Source organism: Netta rufina (assembly GCF_964035555.1).
Source record: "Netta rufina genome assembly, chromosome: 2".
Lineage (NCBI taxonomy): Eukaryota > Metazoa > Chordata > Aves > Anseriformes > Anatidae > Netta > Netta rufina.
In genome coordinates this window covers 44,141,229-44,164,088 of record NC_140124.1, presented here as the reverse complement: position 1 = coordinate 44,164,088, position 22,860 = coordinate 44,141,229, and the positions used below count along the sequence as shown (strand labels likewise).

Here is a 22,860-nt window from a genome sequence, read left to right as displayed (position 1 = left end):
AACCAGTCCATTTGCTGTTCAACTCATTATCAAAGCATCACATATTTTCAGTTACAGAAGCATATGCTTAAAAACAAAACAAAAAACCTCACAAGGTGAATAGTTTATTCGCACACAGATATTGGGGTGACAGGATTTGAGCAGTTATTTTTCTTAAATACTCTGTTTTTAATTTGCTGGGTCAGTATTAGATTATGACCAGAAGTTGCTGGTGTTGAGAAGAATCCTCACTGGCCCATCTTGACAATCTTTCCAGTGAAGATGGAGGTGGTACTGAGACATTTCCATTCATTTTTAACCTCCAATCTCTTCAAAAAGCTGCTTTTTAGGCTTTGTTGAAATATTACTGGTAACTGTTATTAGCTATGGTAACAGTCACTGGCAGCTAATCTCTTAATGAGAGGATATTAAGTGCTTGTGCTGATGTTTAGAGTCGCTGCCTACCTTCAGCATTGCTGATGTGGCAGAGAAAAAGACAAGACGGCTCATCCATCCCAAAATTTCTTTGTGCAGCTTTCATGCCACACGTAAAGTCATATAATAGGAATGACAGAGGGGCCATAAATGCTGTGGTTCCCTTCTGGTGCACATCCATGTTTGACTTGGCCTAACTGATAAAAGGTACAACTACCTTTAATCTATAAAAAACGAACTCTTGTTACAAATGGGTTCTAAAACTGCAAAGTCTGCTTCTAAATTGTGTGTTGTTTTTTTTTTTTCCTGCCTCGGTGTCACTGTTTCAGTAAAACAGCCGCTCCAGTTATATCAGGAACTAGGACAAATAAGTCTGTTGAATCTGAATCTTGAGATGAATTTGTAACACTGAATGGAGTGGTTAAAGCCAGCCTCCCAAGAACGAATTCTCTTTTCCTGACAAGCCCATACACAAAAAATGAGAGACTCTTGCTGTTAATAGGCCCAGGCAGCATTCAGGCTACTCCTTGTCTTCAGGATGGTTCTAAATTCAAAGGATTTATCTAGAGTGACCTCATGGAAAAGATAACAAGGAACGCATTCCTTTTATTTTGAGAGCTTAAAGCAAAACCAACACAAGCAACTGACTTGCAACCTGGAGCTTTCCTTTGGCCTGCTCTCCCCTCAGACCTACTGGGAACAACAGTGGGGGAAAGCAGGGAGGCAAACAGGGGCTGCTGTGTGATACACATACTGTAGTGAGGAGGTTTATTGCCTGGAAACTGCAGCGCTCTTAGATACTATATTTACTCTTTATTGTGACAGCCGCAGAACTCGCTGCCTTTTTGCTGACAAACCGGCGTGTTCTTAAAGCACTGTACGTGCTCGAAACATTCAGTTCTTCATTTTTGGTCGCTTCTGCAGTTACGCTTCTCATTTACCTAAGTCCCGTTTGCTAATCACTGCCAGTTGTTTGTGTTTCAAATACCCACCACAGCACAAGTCCTCAGAAACCCAGGCTGGTGGTTTCCAGCACTCCTGGAGCCAGCTGGGGCCTGAGGAAGGATGCCAACTTCTCAAACCTAGGAGGACCCCAAGCTGAGGCTCCACTTTGTGCTGGAAAGCTCGGGACAGAGGTGCCAGCTGGGTTGTCTCCCTCAGGGCCAAGCTGCTCTCTGGGGTAAATAGGTGGGAGGGCACCAGCAGCTCCTTGCCCTAGTGGTGGATTTTTGTACCCCAAAATTTTGGTACCTTTTGCAGACGGGCATCTCACACTTCAGGATCATTTTCTATCCAGCAGTTACAGAGGGAGCCTTGGGAATGTCTTGTAGTATGCTAACCACGTGTAAAGAGAAGTCTCCTGCTACAGCTTTTCATGCGTTGTACTGGATTATTTTAGTTATGTAAAGTCATGGGATTGGCAAACTTAAAAAAAATAAAAAAATTAAAGATAACTTAAGTGGTCAGAAAAAAACTTTCATTCTCCACAAGAAATGTGGAGCTTACACTGAATGAAGAAATCTAATTATTCAGTGTAAAGGTGCTCATCTTTCGGACTAGGCTTTCAAAATACAGCTAGAGAGGAAAGACCATCAGTCTGTTCTTCATTCTGTATGATGTGAAAATTCCAGTATATTTCAGGTTTTAAAGTAAAGTATAAATCATTATATTCTGGCTTAGATAATGAAGATAAAAGACATCAGCTGCTAACTGTAAAACTGATTTACTCTCGAGTGTCACCTCTTTGTTACATTCATTACTAACACCTGAGGGAACGGCATGAAGCTGCAGAAGGGGAGCTTCAGGCTGGATATCAGGAAAAGGTTTTTCACGTGGAGGGTGGTCAGGCACTGGAACAGGCTGCCCAGGAAGTGGTCATGGCACCGAGCCTGCTGGAGTTCGAGGAGTGTTTGGACAGCGCTCAGACACGGCCTGATTTTTTGGGTGGTCCTGTGTGGAGCCAGGAGTTGGACTCCACGATGCTTGTGGGTCCCTTCCAGCTCAGGATGTTCGATGATTTTGATTCGAGGCTAATGCTCAGTACACAGCCATACGTTTTGAACTGTGTTTATTCAAGTGTCATGGTCTTGAGCAATTTAAGATCTGAATTCATGCTAATGGATTACTCCAGTTGCTGAGTTAAGGTTAAATAAATGTTTGATCGCAATTCATGTGTTTGAAATCAAAGGTGGTTTTGTAGAACAGAGCTTAGTCTGAATGAAATTCAATGAAAATAGGGGAATATTTCTTTTGACTTACATATTTCTTCTGCCTTCGCTTGTGTTAGTTCTAACCTGATCTTTATATTAAGAGTACTGGGGAAAAAATAACAAAAACCTCAGGCTGTAGTAGTGTTGCAAACTACTTTTATTCAACCTGTGCATTAATCACCTTGTATCTTCCTGTATCTATACCTGCTTCAGATCATTTTGTTGGAAAGGCAATTATTTAAAGCTCTCTATTGCTTAATTCATTTTCTGAACAGTAATTTCTTTAAAGATTTCATTTGACTGTAACCAACATAATTTCTAAACTTTGCCTCCGACGTTCTTTTCAAATAGCAGCATTTCTAAAGGAACGCACATTCTTTGAGCACGTTTCCTTCTCAGTAACTCAGTATTGCTCCTTACAAACACGTAACTCAGCAGGCCAGTCAGTGTGGCAGTGCTTGTACTCCTCTTGTATAGATCGTAGATTTTCTTACGTGTTCCTACATGCTCAGCGCGATCTGACTTTCCTTTTATCTTTTGTACTTGTTTATGCAGGCAATCCTGGCCAACGAAAATCGATGTACCCCAGGATCTGGAGGATGACCTTACGGCTTCGCCTCTCTCCCACGCGACTGTTCCTCAGTCTCCAGCTCGCACGGCCGAAAATGTCCTCAATGGTCACAGAAGCAAGGCCCTCGGTGACGCAGCAAAAAAAGAAGACATCCCCGAGTTAGCTGGACCAGCAATTTCAGTGGTGCCACCTGTGAGCCTAAAACCCACTACGAGTGGCCGGAAGTGCTTGTTCAGAGTAGAAGAAGATGAGGAGGAGGATGAAGAAGATAAGAAACCGATTTCTCTTTCTACTCAAGTTGTTCTGCGCCGCAAGCCTTCGGTTACAAACCGTCTCACTTCAAGGAAGAGCGCGCCAGTCCTCAACCAGATCTTTGAGGAGGGCGAGTCCGATGATGAGTTCGACATGGATGAGAACTTACCCCCAAAGCTCAGCAGGTTAAAAATGAACATTGCTTCGCCCAGCACAGTGCACAAGCGCTACCACAGGAGGAAAAGCCAGGGCCGGGGCTCCAGCTGCAGCAGCTCCGAAACGAGCGACGACGACTCGGAAAGCAGGAGGCGCCTAGACAAGGACAGCGGCTTCACCTACTCCTGGCACAGGCGGGATAGCAGCGAAGGGCCGCCAGGCAGCCAAGGAGATGGCGGCGGGCAAAGCAAACCAAGCAACGGGAGCGGGGGAGTAGACAAAACGAGCCCAGGGGATAACAACAAAGGCGGGGGAAGTCCCTCCGGCGGCTCCGGCGGCAGCACCAACAACACTTCGGGTTCCACTCGCAGGTGCGCTGGGTCTGGGAACTCGCTGCAGTTGTCGTCTCGAAGTGCAGGGGAACTGGTGGAAAGCCTGAAGCTAATGAGCCTTTGCCTAGGCTCACAGATTCACGGCAGCACTAAATACATTATTGATCCTCAAAACACTCTGTCCTTTTCCAGTGTAAAAGTGCAGGAGAAATCCACGTGGAAAATGTGTATAAGCTCCAGCGGGAGCGCAAACCCGGCTTCGTCGCTGGGCAGCCTCAAGTTTTTTTCTGACCACATGTCAGACACGGCAAATGAGTTGGAACGGATAAAGAACAGGAACTTGAAAAATAACGTGCTACAACTACCTCTCTGTGAAAAGACGATATCTGTGAATATTCAGCGGAACCCAAAGGAGGGCCTGCTGTGTACCTCCAGTCAAACCAGCTGCTGTCATGTCATTTGACGGCGGCCTGACTTTGATAGCTCGATCTACTTGACAGCATCATTCTTCCTGTTCAGAGCTGTGAACACCTTGTCACCGAACCCCCTTTTGTTGTCTTAAGATTTTTAAGTGGGCTTTGAGCAGTTATTTATTACACTTTAATTTTGTGTTTGCTTGATGGTATGACAATGCATGGTCCTTGCATGCTGCTAGCCAATACGTTTTTTCTTTTTCAACAAACCAGAATATTTTATTGTGTAATTTTTACATTTATAATTTTACTATGGAAGATCTGGATTAAATTAAAATGACTATCTGGATCCTAATGTAAATGGAGCACTTAGAAGTTTCATGTTCTGCACTTAACCTAGAGAGAGAAGCTTTTGTTTGCTTGTGAAATGTTAATTCTTGTTCTGACCTTCTGTGATATCTAAAATACGTGATATGTGGCATACTTCTATGTGTCTGAAACAGAACCAAAGCAATAATGTTTTGATGCTGAAAACTCTTCTGGGAGCTTTCAGATGTTCCAAGGCTTGTACAAAGCAAAGATGCACTGAAAATTAGTGATCTTGAAATATGATTTTAAACCCACACCTATTTGTCTTAACCTATAACGTGGATAAAGTTGTGGCTCAAAAATCAAACTGAAAAGATCTTGTTTTGCTAGAGGCAGTTGTGTTTGGTTGTTTGGGTTTGTTTTTTTGGTTTTTGCTTTTAAGGAAAAAAAAAAAAAGCAAGTAGATTTGTAAGGCAGCTTTTTCCCATAGAAATATGTTAATATTACAAGCAGACAATCTTCTTTTTTAATATAACAAAGGTAAATTATTAAGTCTACTTCTGAGTTTTTACATGCTGAGAATAAAGTATTTGTATGAATTACTTTTGTTATTAGTATATCACGACACTTAGTATTTTAGTTTTTTACCTTGTAAGCCTTCCTCCCTCTCTCTCCCTGCCTCCCTGAGATTTCAAAAGGCAATAAGGGATGGAAAACCTTTAAGTAATTGGATTCAAGTTTATTGCCATTTACATTTTTCATATTATTAAGTCTAACTCTTAAAATACTGCTGTTTCCCCATACATGTGCCAGTTATTTTCCCTCAGTAATCATGCTTTTTTCATAAAGTCCGTAAAAATAGCTTAGAGCAAAGTATTTATTTTACAGCTATTTGCCTTTCTGTTGGACTTCCCATTGCCATGACAAGGTCTTGATTTAGAGTATTTGTGTACAAATGGATACTTTTGACCAGATAAATTAACTTGTGGAATTTTATTATCTAGAATGAAATATATTGCAGATTCCTAGTTTTGGGAAGGGCAAGAATGTTTTATTTTTTCATGCTGTGCACTGGGTCTTCTGAGCAATGCTAGTAAAACTGGTGGTGTTATGTAGCAGCGCCCTGGCCAGACAGCGGATGGCTGAGAGAAGTTTACACTGTTGAGCATCTTGTCACATTGCAGAATGGTCACAGACGACGCATTTCACGTCCACTGTAGAGTGAGTAGAGCACCAAAGAACTGCGTTACGCTTGGTCTTAATTTCTACAGTTCATGACAGCTCTCCTTAATTAGTATAAAAAAAAAAAAAAAAAGAAAGAAAAAAGTCTAAATTGCATGGGGTATTCTTACTGGCTAGCCTAGCCAGGGATTTTACATCCTGCATCCTAAACAAGGCAAATGATAAGCATTTTACTTTTAGTTTTAGGAGCTAGTTGCAGTTTAGTCAGCGTGATATTTATAAATCAAAAACTGCAAGGATAGACGTGTGGGTGAAGCCATAGAACATATTCGCTTGAAATTTTTTGAGCAGGGATCTTATAAAGGGCCAGAAATAAGATGTGTGGTTCACGGACAGTGAGCATAACATCGAAGTAGGAGAAAAGTTTATAAAGGGCATTGGCAATAAACTTATTTGTTGCAGCTTTTTTTCCAAGTATTGTAAATACTCTTTCCTGATATTATGTACAGCCTTGGAATGGCACCTTTTAACTAACCCCAGGTGTATTTTGTTTCCAATGTTTTTATATACAAATGTATATATATGGTGCTCACTTTAGAACAGCAGTGTTGACCATTTATGCTGCATAGTTGTATTATAGCCTTATTAGCTGTGTATGGTTGGTTGAACCTTTGGGTGTACAAATGTTAGTCTGAGTGGTGTCCTTTATCCAGTTGTTGATAGGTGAATGATTGTGCATGTGGTGTACGTTGTATTATGTTGTCCTGTACAAGGAAGGGCGAGAATAACCACTACAGTAAGATAATATTGGACCAAACTATTATTTAGAGCAAGTAAACAAGTTTCTTGTACCCCTTAACGTGTCTTTAAAAGTTGCATATAGTTACAGTAGTGTATAAATTAAATATTGTGGAAAAACAATTAGTCTTGTATTTTTCTGTATGTGTGTATATATATATAAATATATAAAAATGTACCTCTAGCAACTTCATCTGTATTTAAGATGTGACAATCTTGACACAGAATTTTAAGAGTAGCAGTATAAATAAGCAGAATTAATGAACAGAAATATAAACATTTCTCACCAAGAAAGAATCCGTGTGTGCGTGTGTGTGTGTTACGAGGGTACCGAAATAGCAGCTGATCTTATCGCTTCCGGCAGTGTTTGGCTTTTCATTGTACAAAAGCTCACGGTGTGTGACAGAAATGGAAAATCCAGTTAATAAAAGTAATACCTTGATTGACGCAGAGCCTACGGTTCGCATGTCCGTGCGGTTTGTTACTCCGGGTGGGCACGGTGCAGTGCACCGGAGGCCGGACCTCCGGAGACGCGTTGGCTGGGAAGGAGGTTTTGATGCTGAGTGGTCACTTGAACATAGCTGAGCCCTGCCTCGCGTAATGATACGTTGAAATAGGGGATAGGAGAAAGGGGAGCACAGTTGCTTTGGAAAAAATACAACTTTATGTGTGGTTGCATGTTTATTTGTAAACTTTCGGTTAACCTGGTACTATTCTCTCGCATAGTTAAAAATTGTCAATTTGGGCTTAAAGGTGAGTTGAAAATTGTTAATTTGTGCTTAAAGGGTGTCTTGGTTCGCATCTGCTAAACTAGCTTTTTGCTTAAAGGTTAAGGTAGCTATTTCTTAGGCAGAACTTCTAAACATTCAGCCCTTTAAATCTTTTTGTAAACTCTACGAGCTACTGTGCACCTAGAGAGCATTCACGATAAACTTGTCCAGCTTCCCATCGTAGCAAACATCATAGCAGCTAGCTGCTGCTTTTCTGCCTCATGTCTGGCAGCTCTGCAGTTTACAATACATTGGGTTTCAACATCTCAGTTAAAATACCTTGCTGCATGTTTGTCCAAGTGAGCGGGAGCAGCCCTAGCCATGTGCACGTCCATAAAGTCATGGGAGGGCCACCTCACCCACCCTGCTGCTCTCACTTGGGAAAAATGAGGTGCTGCACTGGTCTCAGGTTTTTCCTGTTAGCCCAAACGGTTGTGTACCAGTTTGCCACATGGGCAGAGGTGGTGTGTAAACTGATTTTCCTGTAACGAAGTATGGGATTTGATGTTTCACCAGTGCAGAGAACGTGTTTTTCATCCAAACCTTGACCAGTACTGTTGTTCTCTGTAACATAACATGGTAATAGTAAAAAAGCAGCTGCTAACATCAGCACTGGAACATGTCAGGGCTAACCAGCAGGACGTGCTGGCGCTGGGCACAAAAGGTAAGCACCTTACGACAAAGCTGTTGGCACCCAAAGCACGTAACCCACACAACCAGGCTGTAAGACGTAGCGCTCTCTGAACATAAACTCCTGCTTCGTTATACTGTCAAATGTAGCAGGATGCCAGGAGTTAATTCCCCTTATTTACTGCAACTGCTTCACAGTGTACATTGTGCAGCCCAGGCCCACATTGCAGTGTTTAGGCTGCCATGTGCTGGAAAACATCTGCTCCTGAACGCTTGGGCTAAAATTGTGTCAGTGCAGAGCTGGGAGAACAACTGAAATACCTAAGCTCAAATACAGGCATGGGCTGGCGCTGTCATCGCTTGAAAACATCTGTGCCTTAACCTCTAGCTAGCAGATTAACACTTTGTTTGTTTGTTTGTTTGTTTACTTTCAAGGTACAGCGAAAAGCATTTCAAGGTGAGGGCCCTGGAGCTGGGGCAGTTCAGAGCTTGATCCTTAACTGCACCTGTAACCCAAATCCTCACCAGAGACAGTACGGCCGCATGGTGTCGAACACGTTAGCGGGGGTTAACAGCATTCAACGGGCTGTGTAATTACATGCAATTAATGTTGTGGTGCTTTATGATCAGCTCCTTGCGTGACGATGTACCCGCAGGCCTCTGTAGCTGAGACCTTACCTTGCTGGGGAGCATCCAACCGGGTCAATACAAACCGGTGGTGGTGGGATCGTATCAGCAAGGAACGGTGCAAATACAGCCTCTTGCTGCCCCTCTGTTTAATGGTTAAGTCAGTCTACGGGGATGAATCAGAGCCGAGCTGTCTGTCACTAATTGTGAATTATGACTTGCTTTCAGTACGAAGTGTTTGAGTAACAACATCTCGATGTGCCCGTACTTGGGGAAGCACAACTCTGACTCACGTGTTCCGCTGCCTGCCGCTCGAGCCAGCGGGATCCCTCGTCAGTCATCACCATGCGCTGTCCTGAGGGAGGGCCGGGTACCCTTCTTGGGAAAGAGGGTTTGGGGACATCTTAACACACAGACTATGATTATCTTTTTTAAGTCTGAAATTGTTACAGCTTATTACAAGTTAACTCACTTTGGCCTATCTGCATGTATTGGAAATACCAATTTCTAGGAGTCCAGAGGCCGGAATTAGTGACAGATTGAAGCCTGTTACACTAGAGGAGAAAAACAAACAAAAACATAGCACTCCTATTCACTTTCCCAGGTGGTAGAAGAATTGTCCTGTGGAAAAATGCACATAGATTTGGCACCTTAGAGGACTTGAAAAGCAGGGGGCTGTTGTAAGGACTTCGCTAGGGTCTCCAGACATGCCATGTCAGCCCTCCCTAGCAGTTAATTTCAGCGAGCCCTTGTGTAACATCTTCCCCTTTCTTCCCTCTCGGTACTCCCTCTTGAGAAATGTGGGGCTGGAGGAGGTGAGGAGAGACGGATCTGTTTTCCTCTCTACACACACTCAGCTTGAGAGCCCGAGGCCTGGGCGAGGCTCAGCTGAAGACCTGGGAGCTCAGAGGAAGGGCTGACAGGCCTCGCACCCTGCCTGGGATCACCCTCATCACGCCTCTGCTGACAGACGTGTTTTATATCAAGCAGCGGGGCGCAGAGAGAGACGTTCTCCGAGTCAGGAGGCCTGCAAGGAGGTCTTCAAGGCCTGCAAGTGAGGAACCTCAGCGCGCATTCCCCTTTTCCCCTGCCTTGGACATGCAGCTACCCAGACTAGGGACAGAGAAACAGATTACACAGCTTGCAAACGGCAGTCACTGGTGAATCTCTTATTTATTCTTTCCCGTATTTTCATTTGACAGCAGATTTTTGTCAGCAATTTTCATCCCTACCATTTTCTCCACTTTTTTTTTTTTTTTTTTTTTAAAAATGCATCTCCAGCACAGAGAAGGAAAATAACACGGACACAGTCAGAAGCGCAGACAGAAACATTTTTCCTTTCACATGAGAAATGAGAACATGGCATCGTGAATGGGAAAAAAGAACAAAACAAAACTGTATTGAACAGGCTGAAACACAGCACATCCCCAGTAAAAGGACAAAATGCACCGGGCAGAAAAAGAGGAGCTAAATTTCAGCTTGGTGACAAAAGATAACTTTGCATTATACAGGTAATATTACTCAAACTTAAGTGTTTGTTCTTTAAGACAGAAATGCTCTACCATGTTTGTAGAGTAGCTGTGATGCTAAAACAGGAGAACTACGCTGCACACTATGGAAGGTCATAATTCCTCCCCGCTTCCTAGCTTTAGGTGCAGGATCCACCTGAGGCACACCATTATCTCCATTTGTAGATACGGAAACTAAGCTGAAGTGAAGGGATTTCCCCAAGGCAAGGGCAACAGCTCAATGTCCCTTACATCACCAGGTACTAAACCTTACTGCAGATTTTCCTACGAGTCTGCAGGAAACGGGAAGAATGAACCGGCCACACAGACAGCCACGAGGTCAGTTTGCACAAGTCATTACTTTTTTTTTTTTTTTTTCACGTGATTACAGTTGAGACACGACTTGATTCCTTTTCCAACCCATCTTGGAAAGTTGTTCCAGATACCTGATACAGTCGCTACCAGCAAAAACGTGCCCACTTCACACTCCTAAACCAGCACAAATTAACAGAAATTATGCAGTCCTAGCAGAATCCCCTCAAAACAGCTGCCACAAACCCACCAGGATATATTCCAGCAGGAACCCATCCCACAGATTCTTCTCCTGAACATGCTCAAACACACCGACTAGGCAGCGAGAGTATAACTTTAACAAATGTGAGCTACTTGAGATTAAAGTGGGCAACAAACTGCAAAGCCAGGGAGCTTTCCCAGAGAATATGCTCATCCCCTCCTCAAAATACATCTTTTTGGGGATCTCTACAGTGCTATGGGGAGCTGTGCACCCCTCAGAGATCCCTGCTGGCTGCCCGGGGCAGAGCTTCCCTATGTGCTGCCACAGCCCTGCTACAGCTTCAGGCACAGGCTGTGAAAGAGCAGCAGCCCCAGAGCTCGCCCCGAAATAGCAGCAGCGTGGGGGCTGCATGGTAGGAGAAGCAAGTACAGGGAGACAGCAGCTGTAGCACGTTTCTGCTCCTCTTCCCAAGGGAATCGAGCCATTTCTTACTGGGTCACACTTGCAGATTTTGATAAATGCTAATTTCAAACTCCAGACAAAATACATTATTTTGGCTTAGTTGTATTGTTCTTCTGTGGGGGCCCTGTGGCAGAAATCTGAAATGTGCCAAGCAGGCAAATACCTTAATTGTAGTGACAGATTTTTCCACACACCATTCCAGCAAGTATCATATAAAGTTAAGTTACATCTACCACAGATGAAGGTCACAGCTGGAGAACATAAACTGTCAGAGGCTGGGGGGATTTTGGTCCTATTACTGCCAGAAAACAATGAAATATTAGGAAAATTACCTTTTTTTGTGGAACACAAGGGAAAAAAAGAGCTATTCGCTACATATATGAGTACTAGTGTATCAAGTTTAATTGCTCTGTTAGTTCATTTAACCAGAAGACCCATTAATACAATGCCATAGTTCAAGGCCCAAGGTAGTGACACCAAAAGCTAATGTAAATCAATAAATAAATATACAATTATCTGCCACTTCATCTTCATAAATCACTGATCAGCAATCTGTATCCTACTGAATGCTTTTTACCCAGCTTTTGAGAAGACTTTAAGTCAGGTTTACTTAGGTAACGAGCACGCAGGACTGTATAAAGCATACCTTATCATATTTATGTTCTAGTATTTCTCAGGTCCTATAAGGAATAATCGTGTATTTCATTATGTAGTGTATAAAACATTTAAATTAATTTGCTATGTGCAAAAAATAGCTAATAAGCAGTCTTTGAAAAAAGGAGAGGTTTAGCTATCATAATAAAGGAAGGAAAGGGGCAGTAAGCCCAAGGGACAGCACCAGCCTACCTTTATACTTCTGTTTTCTTTTACAAAGTTACAGTTGAAAACTCTAGTTCGCTTTTGGATGCTTATTCACCAGATCTGTTTTCAATCACTTCAAGTATGGTGAGTCTGGCAGATTTCAGCCAGACCTTGCATAAGCTGGAGTGCTTTATTTAGTGTTAGCTTCACAAACCCTTGTACGTAAGGAACAAGGAGAATAGGATAAATTACCTTTTTTTTTTTACAGCATCAAGCAGCGAATATTTACCGCGTATCACACAAGCAGGTGCCACCTACTGAATATATGGTAGAGTGCACACTGTGATCATCACAAACAAATGCTCGCGACGTGCCCACACGTCCATGTGACTGCTGCAGTCATCTTCGTTTCTTCGTGTTTACTCCTTCAGTGACTCAGCCGCAAGTTTCATTTGCTGTGAGAGAAGTAAGAAAGAAAAAAAAAAAAAAAAGCACATTAAATGGAGTGGTAGCAGGATGAATTAAACAAAACGGTGGAATTTGAAAGCAGGACAGTTCTGAAGACAACCAGATAATGAAGCTATACAAAAAAAAATAATTTGAGCTTTGGTAAATAAAAATAAAAACGTGAGTCTGTCACGCGTGACTTTGATAAACAATAGTTTTAACAAAGGCATTGCTTTTCCCATCAAAAAATTCAGCAAATGATAATGCAATTTGTGTGTTAATTAATTCTTTTCGTGATGAATAACAACTCCTCACGCTGAAATTAATGAGCCCAACAGATACAGAAAAAAACTTCTCCTCCTGGCCAGGGGGAATTGCTTTAAGAACAACAAAATGAAAAGCCAGGGGACATTACTGTTGTACTGAAACCCTTCTCTGCCAGTCTAGGCAATAACCATGCTCATGAAACTCTACAAGCTGGCACTGCCACCTCTGCTCTGCAGCCCCCCGAGTCCTGTCCTGGTTATGCCTGAGCACAGGGTAGCCGATGATCGCGTCCCCTCGCCGTATGCAGCGCTGGCTGCTACCGCAACAACGGCACCAGGCACGGGTAGACTAGCAGACCACTGATATCCTACTTCTAGGAAGAAATCTACCAAGCTGGAATTACAAAAACTTACCCTGGAATCACAGATTTTATTTTATTTTGTCAGTTATTTTTTTTATTTTGATTGTTTTAATACAGGATAGTTCCTTAAGATGACTTCAGATGAGCAAAGCGTTCATCGCAATGAAGGGCTGCGACAATCTCAGACACAAAAGGAAATTAAAAATGTTAATTATCCCTTGTTACAGCAGATATTCTTTCATCAGTGGGCTAATCTATCTACTGGCCACGCGGTGCGCACATTTGTAAGCTACATTCCTTACCGATGTAAAATGTTCACTGTGAAATCTTGAATATTGTAAAAATAATTTTTTTTTACAACAATCATAGTAGTCATTTAGCCTTAAATATTTAACTTCCTAAGGGATCTTAAAAGGTCAATGAACTACTGACACAACACTGCCTCCAATTTCCCACTGCAAGAACGTTCAGCTCTAAGTGCTGTTCGTTTTTTCTGTATTGCCCAGCTTTTTGCTGCTGAATTGCCTGAAAACATCCTGTGGTACAAGAAAGGAGCAGAGGACTGCTCTGGTGATACGCGTTGTTTCCAGCCCTGTTGTTAACTGGTTTTGTTTTCATTATCTTGGGACGTCACCAGAGAGATCTCTACGAGAAGCCAGAGTAACAGTTCCAGGTATCGAAAATATCTGCCGAGCAGAGAAACCAAAGGTGCTCTTTGAAGCTTCGTGTTAAGGAGGAGGTTTCACAACGCAGGATTTGCAGGGGCAAGAAGAGCTGAGCTGAAACCCTGCCAGAGAAGGCACTCAGACGTCACTGGTTATCAGCTAAAGGTCTTTCAATGGCTGGAAACCACCTGGTATGCTAAGAAATAGTTGCAGAGGCTTTAATTCCCCCAAGGGAAAGACTGAGGCAATAGTCAGATAAAGTCAAAGGGAGGAGACCAGACAGGGACCGACCCCAAGGACAAGGTGAGGAGCGAAGACAAGGAGAAGCACAGCACTGCTGCAATCCAGAGTCCCTAGGCTGGTGTCCAAGACCACGGCCTTCTTCTAGGAGCTTTGGCAGGCAGGAATGAAAAAACACACAAAAACGTGCAGTGATCGTATGGGTAAATGATTTTATGCAGCTTCTGTCTCCTGAGCAGCGGTGTCCTTCACCCACTGGTGCAAGGGACACACGCTTCAGAAATAAAGTTCTTTCTTTCATTCTTGTATTTGATTTTATATGAATGGCTTAGTAAACAGGCTAGCAGAAAGACAAACACCTAATAACACTATCCAAAAAATTGGAAAAGGGGGGAAAATGCAAATACAATGGATGCTTTCACTCAATTTCTACCCCAAAGCATACAGATGTCAGATTTCAACACATCACCTTCTAACTTTCGCTTGCTGCGGGTCCGTGCTCGAACCCATTCCAAAACACTGCTCTGCATGATAAAACCACCTGCAATTACTGTTCTTTACCATTTTTATCTGCATTTCCATGCCACCTATAAGAGAAGCAAAATTAGTTTGTGATACAAATATTTATATGCTTCTCCATGGCAACAGGGCAGAAAAAAACCACGGCTAAATGCAGGAATACAGATTTCTCCTCTGCGACCGGGCTCACTTCTTTGAATAAATCTCTGTGTAAAACTACAGCACCTTTAATTATTACAGTGCCTTCTATCCCTGATGTGAAAACATCAGGGAGATGCAGGACACAACCACCTCACTCAGTTCAAACCTAATTCACTTCTTTTGGAAACGATTTCTTAATTTCTGAGTGCTGTTCGACTTGCATGGGGATTGATGAGTAATGCAGAAAACTGCAACTTTTACTCTCCGCGCAGTTCAACAAATTCTGGGAAAAAAAACAAGCAGCACATGAGTATTAATGAGGACTAGGTGATAATCTGTCCAAAGATCCTGTGCAAGTGGGACTACAGCCATTTATTTCTGAAGGCTCTCCTCGTTTTAACTGAACTAATCTTATGCTGGTATTCTTTTATTACCAGGGTAATCTTCAGCTTGCACATTTTAGATCCACGTGATGAACAAACAAATTTCCCAGATTCTTCAGTGAGCAGAAAAGCTCCTAAAATAGCTTCACACGCTGCCATGGCACAAACAGCCCGGACCAAAGCAGGCCAAGTGCAATCGCTCCCATATTTCAGGAAATGAATCACAAGCAAAGCGAGAGCCCCCAAAGCTGCCGATTTCATCTCTTCTTTAATCACTGCCACGATGCCAGGACCCGTTTCACAATACCTGGCAGCACCGGGCTCCCTCAGAGCTACCACTCTGGCAACGAGGCGGGGTGGCACGGCGAGACAATGGCACTCTCTGCCAAGCTCAGGCTGAAGAATTTTTTAATTTTCTTCTCTTTCACTGTGAAAAGAAACGCTCCTTTTTCTTTTGCTGGGAAAATATTTTTCTAGGACGACATCCAGGAAAGGGAGCATGTTTTTTTCTGATAGTGGACAGGGAACTCACCAGGCACTTTTTTTTTTTTTTTTTTAATATGGTCACCTTTCTCCCAATAGCCCCAACAGGCTCTTTGACAAGCCTGTGGGACCGAGTTACAACTTCTCTGTCAAAAAAACATTCCTTTCTAAGCTGTATGTATTATTTTAAGGGTATTGCAAGAGGAATTTAAAGCTTCTACATCTATTGTTTAAACCTACTGGATATGAAATGACACCAAAAAACACCCGTCAGGTGAGCAGTATCCAAAGCCTACCCCCACCACCTGCAGCTGTGCAGCTCAGGAATGAGTTAGCTCAGGGAACAACTCCTCCTTTACCACCAGCTGAGATGGACTCACAAAAGGTTCGTGCTTTCCTCTTGCAGAGCAGGCAGCTGATGCACGAGGGCTGGCCACACAGCACCTACCAACACGACTCCCTCGGGTGCAACCGCAATAACTTCGTGCCCTGCTTTAAGCAAAACTCTTAGCAGCCTGTGCATGCACAGATGCAATAATTTGGGAGTACCTTTAAACTAATATTACTTTATTTGTGTGTGTAGGGGGCTATGGTGTAGCTTATTCTAACATTCTGCTGTTCGGAATCGCTCAAAATATTTATCTGCTGTAATCCAATAGCTTTGCTATTTCCATTTCATTAAGTTTAAATTAGGTTTAATTTTCTTTTTTTTTCCATACAGGATGCGTAACATAATTAAGCAGTACTTTTAGTAGAAACAGCAAAAGCTCTTCAATGCAGGTTCACAAATAGGCTTTACCGATTAATTAGATTTCACCACATTTCAACATTAAATTTTCTGAAAATACGTTAACAAAACAGAGCAGATACTTTCCCACAGTTGCACACCAAGCCTGTAGGTCAGGCTACTTTCTTGGTGTGTTTACAACCAGAAACACTAAATAAATTTTAATGCACAGAATCCTGGTTGTAGATCAACAACAGCGATGGTCACTCTCCCATTAGAGGGTCTACAGAAGCCTCACTGTGTGGCTTAGTGCCACGAACACTACTGCTATGTGCAAGAACCAGCTGCAAACTAACAGAAATGCACAAAGACACTTTAGACATCTCGTAAAGCCACAGCACTCGAGATGCCAAGGGCTTCAGCAGTGGCAGTGCTTGCGTTTTGTTCCAGCCACAGCCTCACTGGAAATGTTGGGCAGAAGCAATCCTCATTACGGGAACCCACCTTCATTTCCAACACCTACGTGCAGACCCTGCAGGCAGCACGCCCCGGTACGCAGCGCTTCCCACCTCGCAGGGCTGTGCTGGGCACATCCGAAGCCACAACGTGTCGTTTCACAAGCCCTATCTCACAAATACATCTGTGACCTTCTTTCCGCTTTCCACGCTAGAGGACGGTACAGATAAGCCTGCACTTCCATTATCAGTGCTCATTTCACACACATTTATATAAAATAACAGACAAAAAAAAGGTTTATCAGAAGGCTGACATTCTTCACATTCCTTATTGCTGTTTAATGTTGATTTCTTGCATTTGAGTACTGCTTGGTCATGGCAAGCCATCTCCTAACTACTCTTAATTATTCTGCAGGGTATGGAAACAAAAACCAGAAAATTCAACCAAAACTCAAGGAAAACTTAAAAAATAAAAATTAACAAAACCAGTATTTAATGACTCACCAGTATGGTGCTTTTCCATATGCATACTCAACATACACATTTGTATATATGAACAGACACAAGTAGCCCTATAGTTCAATGCAAGAAGACCTAAAGGCAGATGTATCAAATCAGCAACTCCATCTTCTGCTTTGCCTGTATTCACCATGTGGAATGGCTCACCAGCAGTTTACTGCTTAAAGAAAGCGTGGTGCTACAGGATATCTTTCTCATTTTATCAAATTATAATTTTATTTTACATCCATCACGTTTTCTTATTATTCTTTCCTAACAGTACAAAGTCATAACAAAGACAGTTTCTTGGGCCTTGAGCTGTTTCATGACAACTGCAAGATCATTATCAACATTAATATATAAGTGCCAGTCAATTATAGAAAAGGCAAATTAACACCTACTTTAAAACTCAGTTCGACTCTTCCATGTGTAGTATTTTACTCTGTGTGGAAGTATAAAATCTCATATAGTGGAAATTTGTTATTGCTGAGTATAACAGTGAAAGGATGTGGTAACTACTTACCTAGAACCATGGACCTTCCCTCAAGGTTTATGCATGTGGCATTTGACACTCTGCAGGGAACAGAGCTTAAGGACATCAGGTTTGGGTACCTTGTGTGCCTCATTTCTGAATCAGACACGTTTTTCAGTGACTTCTTAAGGTACAATTGCCATAACTGGAGATGACAACTGATGCTTGTTTAGAGTAGCAGAAAACACCTCTGCACTAGTATAGCATAGAAATTCCCGTGTATAAGTCTCAGGACTTCTGTGTTACACCATATAGCTGCAATATAACACTGAATGCTTATTCTGAGCAACTCACCCAGTACAACCCTGATGTCTTCTTGAAAGATTTCCAGAATACAATTCCCCCCTGGTTAGGTAATATTTTGAAAGATTTGTTCTTTGAGACTTCTAGGAACAATCTGACAACTTTCTTATTTAGCAGAGCCAAGACCAAGGGCCCTGCGATGCTCCAAATTAGTGAAAACAACAAAATGCATACACATTAACCAACCAAAATGCAGATTTTTGATAAGGAGGTGGAAGAATTTTAAATGGAAGATTAACAGGCAAAGAAACAAATGCTGAGCTGTGTGGCTCTCATGAGAAGGACCCTGTAAATCCTCTCTGAGGACCAAAAAGTTGCTGACCACTGCAAATACCATTCTCCTCTAAACTGCATCTGGAATACTGTGTCGGGCTTTGCCCCCATGTATGAATGATACTGATTGACTGCACGAGGTCTAGCACATGGTCTCAACTCAGCACCAACCCTGCCCTGAGGCCTCCCAAGGTCCCTTCCAGGCTGAGAGATTTTCATGCTGTTCCCACAGGATTCATGACAGAGGGGTATGTCTGCACTCCAGAGATCTTGAGTGGCAATCTGCTATGACAAATGGCAGGTAGTAGCAAAGAGCCAAAAATAATTCTCTTCTTCCCTTTTACGCATGCCTATTTCACAACAGAATACCAAGTACAAAAAGCTACTGTTAATGAAGCAAGTTTGCAAAATTAATAAGTGCAGAGTCAGGGAAAATGTGCAGATTCACATAGTATGTGCTTTGGAGTATTGTGTGATTAATAGCACTGTGAGCCATAGCAGACAAAGCAACCCCATTTGTAGTAGATTTTTCCAAGATTTTTTTCTGATCTACTTCATATTTGTCTCTGATTTAAATTGCAAAGTATTAATTAATCCTCATTACAATATTCTTATTGCATTAGTCACCCTTTGCTGAATCTTAGTTCAGTAGGTAGTACAAAAATGTAGACATAGTAGTAGAAGAAAATACTATGATACTATCTAATGCGTCCTCAAAAGTATATCTTAAGAATTCTTCCAACCCTCAGAACACCTGAATTATTTTTATCTTAATTCATACTTTTTAAAATTCACTTCTTTCACCATTTCTGATTATGCAGTTGGAAAGTGAAAGAAATATACAACGCTAACCACTATGACTAAACGCCCAAGAGCACGTGCTCTGAACGTACCCACAGCACGATAACACCCCAGCAAGTGCTCTCTTCTTCTTTAGGGTATGCAGTTACCCCTCTCACCCAGTAAGCTGCCAGTCAATAGATTTTGGAGTCAAACTATTGACCAGCTGAGAAAGCAATGATGCAAAAACATCCAAAGCGACGTGACCTTGATTGTGTCTCAGTGCAGAGGGATGGCCTGCACGGTCACTGGAGAAGCGTGCCCGTCAGTCATACATTTCATTAATGTTGTGACCTGTGTCAAACTGATTTCACCACAGCTTAAGGGCGAGGTTTGTCACGGGGCTAATAGCGTGCCAACAATGTTTGGATTACAGCAGTGAGCTATGATAAAATTGGGTTTCTCGGGACTTTTAGATAGCATTAATTACCGGTTTGCAGTTGCTAGTTACAATGGAGAAAATAGGTGAAGCGAACCATTCCCCCTGCCTGCCCATCTCACCTGCTGAGCTGGATGGATGCCCCGAGCACCGACTCACCTGCTGACAGCAGAGTTCACCGAGGCCTCCGTGCATGAAGCCCTGACCCGTGGGCATGCCTGAGACCGAAATGCTATTGCAGACAGCTCAGTTAGCTTTCTGCTAGCTGCAGCAGCAGCAGCCTGCTCAGCATAGCCTCATTTACCTCATACGTGACGTGCTTTGTGCTGGCCGTGCCTCACGGTGAACCCAGGGTCTGCAGGAAGGCCGGCGGCAGAGGTGATGGTGGCCTGCACCCTGCAGGCCCTGCTTCTGCTCCAGCGAGCAAGTTTGCAGATGGTGCTGGGACTACACCGCTTGCCGAGAGAATATAAATTTCAGACCAAAGCTACGTGAGCTCTGTGCTTCCATTCTGGGGACTGAAGACTGGAAAGGACCTGCTGGGTTATAGACACAAGCCTCCCTCTGGTGCATAAAACCTCATAGTAAGGGCTTGGCCCAGAGGACTCCACATAACATCTATTCCGGTGGTACGCAGCCAAAACCCACACAAGTTTTGCCAACAGCCTTTAACAAGTTCTGTTGTACCAGAGGCAAAAGGCACAAAGTTAAACTATTTAATGTCACAAAAGAGAACACGGGAGAAATTAAGAGCACTAACACGCCTCTGTAATCCTCGCTGCAGCAAGGAATAGGTTGTGTGAAAAGTCTCAAAGTCTCTCCCAATGAATTATGCCCCAAACTAAGGAAAAAGGCAAAGAATACTCTATAACCCCACTGCTTTCTGACCACGGGTATGGCAAACATTTCAACCCAGTCACACAAAGCCCAACAGGGAGGCACCAAAGCACTGGGGCCCTGTGCACCCTCTGGAGCGGCAGCTGGCCCAGAGAGCACAGGGGCACGCCTGTCCCTATCCCAAGCCTGCCCAGGTGGCTACCTGGGCCCACATTTATTTCCAAATGTGTAAATTTCTGTATCAGTATACAGCTCTACTCAGTTTCCAAAAAAAAGAGCAATAACAACAACAAAGTTTGCTTCTCTACACAGGGAATTACTTAAGTAATCTAGATTGGACTCCACCCCAACTTACAGCACTGGTTTGGGAAATTTCTATGACAAATTTGATATAAAAAGCAGGTAATATGGAGGACACATGGCTGTGCTCTATTGTGCTGCCATACACAAAGCAAAATGCCAGAAGTATAAAATTTCCATCTCTCCTGCAACAGGCAGCAAACTTCAGCCTGAGACCCATGTCAGATGATATTAGAGAAAACGAACAACTCAGCAGTATAAACACAAAACATTAAAATATACTTGAATTATAAACCATGTGTTTAGAAATACAGTTTTCACACCAAGTGCTGGGTAGATATGTAGCAAAAGCAATCATTTTTTTTTAAGGCGTTCTTTTTGAAGAAGGAATTTGCCTTTCAGTTTATCTGCCATAACAGCATGAAAAGTGAGTTTAAAGAAACTATTCAGTATTTAAATTATTTGGTGAAGAAGGACTGCTCTCAGTTCTGCCTAAGAGCTAGATAAGGTCTCTTCCAAGATCAGGAAGGGAACAGATCTCCCAGGTCACCCAATTTGTTTTTCCTCCTTGCCCTAGCTTCTTGTCCTGCCCGTATCATTTCCAGCAGCATTTTCATTCTTGTATTTCTCTTCAAAGACAAGCTTTCTTCTTGCAGGATCTCTGCTATTATCTATGCACAGCCCAGTAAAAAATTGTCAATGTTAAGCTGGAAACCAATTGCTAATTACAATAGCTTTATTATTACTATGAGGAAATCAGTTCTACAAATTTAGAGTGTATCAAAGGTCCCTCTGCCAGTACTTTCAGAATAGCACAACTGACACAATGAATTTTGTCACCAAAGATACTTGCGATGAGGCAAGTGCCTTGTCTGCCAATCAACCCATCCCTTGGAAACAAGGAGAAAGAGGCAACTTGTTTTCCATTAATTAAACACCGAGCTAAGCATAAGTATTGATCAGTTATAGGCACTGACTTTGGTTTAAAAAAATATATTTATGCCAATACCTATCTGTCCAGATAAGTCCATACACGTACCCAGATAAGGTCAATACTTGAATTTGTTATGGTAGGTTTATGGCTTGATCTGGCTCAGGAAATTCTTGAACTGAGCACAGGCAGAGGACCAGAAAATATTACAGGGAAATAAAAACATTTGCCCTGCGCTTCACTCTACCCTAGGCACCTGCTTATTGCCACTCTGGGGCCTGGCCTAGAGAAACCCTTCATCTCACAGCCCATATGCAGACACAAACACATGCACACAGGACACACATGGCTTGCCAACCTTTCCATTTTCATTTAAGATGCACAATTGGTTATGAACCATTACTCGCAGAGAATTGCATTAGATTGCCTGGCAAGCGTGTGTGAGAGTCAGAATAAGCTCTGAAATAGCTTGCAGACAGTTTGAAAATGAAGTAAAATATGTTGGTTTGGTAATATATAACTCTGCATTTCTTTCAAATAACCTAAGCTACAACAGCTGACATGGTCCTAAATTACAGATAGCACAATATTTATAAAATGACTTCGCTAACCTCTAGCAATTTTAAACAACCTAGCAAAAGATAGAGTTCTCATTTACTTCAGAATTTCAAGTCTTACACTTCTTAAGTTATGAGTGGGCAAACCCCTTTTCCTTTTTTTTTTTTTTTTTTTTTCTTCACCAAAGCAGTGGGAAGGAAGCCTGTTTGCTACAGGTTGGTGACCTTTCTGTTCAGAAGCGATGCAGTGCTCTGCTGGAGAAGCTTGCAGTTTTCACTACAACAACTGTGTTCCCCTGTGAGTTACCTCAGTGTGCCTATGTGCAGTACTGCAATGCCCTAGATACTCTCTCCATAGGCCCCTTTTTCAGAGCTGTTGGTATAGTTATTAGAGACCCTAACAAAATTTGTGCCTTTCTGTTAGTAATCGCTTTATCTGTAAGCAAGGATTTATGAAATTATTCTGCAATAAAGAGATATAGGAAATTAAAGATATATGATAGCTACTACTTCCAGGTTGAAGAGTTTGGGCATTTAAGCAGCTTTGTAACAGGAAGATAAACAATGATCTGCAGATATGCTGATTTATAGGGATTTAAGGGATATAGCACTATATCCCTTGCTGATTCCCTGTCCTTTTCTGCTGTCCTAATTGCACCCTCTTCCTTTGGTTTTTACTTCTTTCAACTGAGAATTGCTCACGTCTGCATCTAAATCCTGCGGCAGGTAAGGGCCAAGCTTGCAGGCAGAACTGCCTCCTCCTGTTGCTCCCA

The 22,860-nt window shown here is 42.5% G+C and overlaps 2 protein-coding genes across 2 annotated transcripts in view; one reads left to right on the top strand and one right to left on the bottom strand.

The window, feature by feature from the left end:
* Positions 1-7,089, top strand: part of SNRK (SNF related kinase) — a 41,287-nt gene extending 34,198 nt beyond the window's left edge. Inside the window, exon 7 of the mRNA XM_084283213.1 lies at positions 3,180-7,089. Within this exon, the coding sequence (XP_084139339.1) occupies positions 3,180-4,398 (1,219 nt within the window). The 3' untranslated portion in view covers positions 4,399-7,089. The remainder of the gene's footprint in view (positions 1-3,179) is intronic.
* Positions 7,090-11,528: 4,439 nt separating this feature from the next.
* Positions 11,529-22,860, bottom strand: part of ANO10 (anoctamin 10) — a 116,002-nt gene continuing 104,670 nt past the window's right edge. Inside the window, exon 13 of the mRNA XM_084281316.1 lies at positions 11,529-12,404. Coding sequence (XP_084137442.1) covers positions 12,369-12,404 — 36 coding nt within the window. The 3' untranslated portion in view covers positions 11,529-12,368. The remainder of the gene's footprint in view (positions 12,405-22,860) is intronic.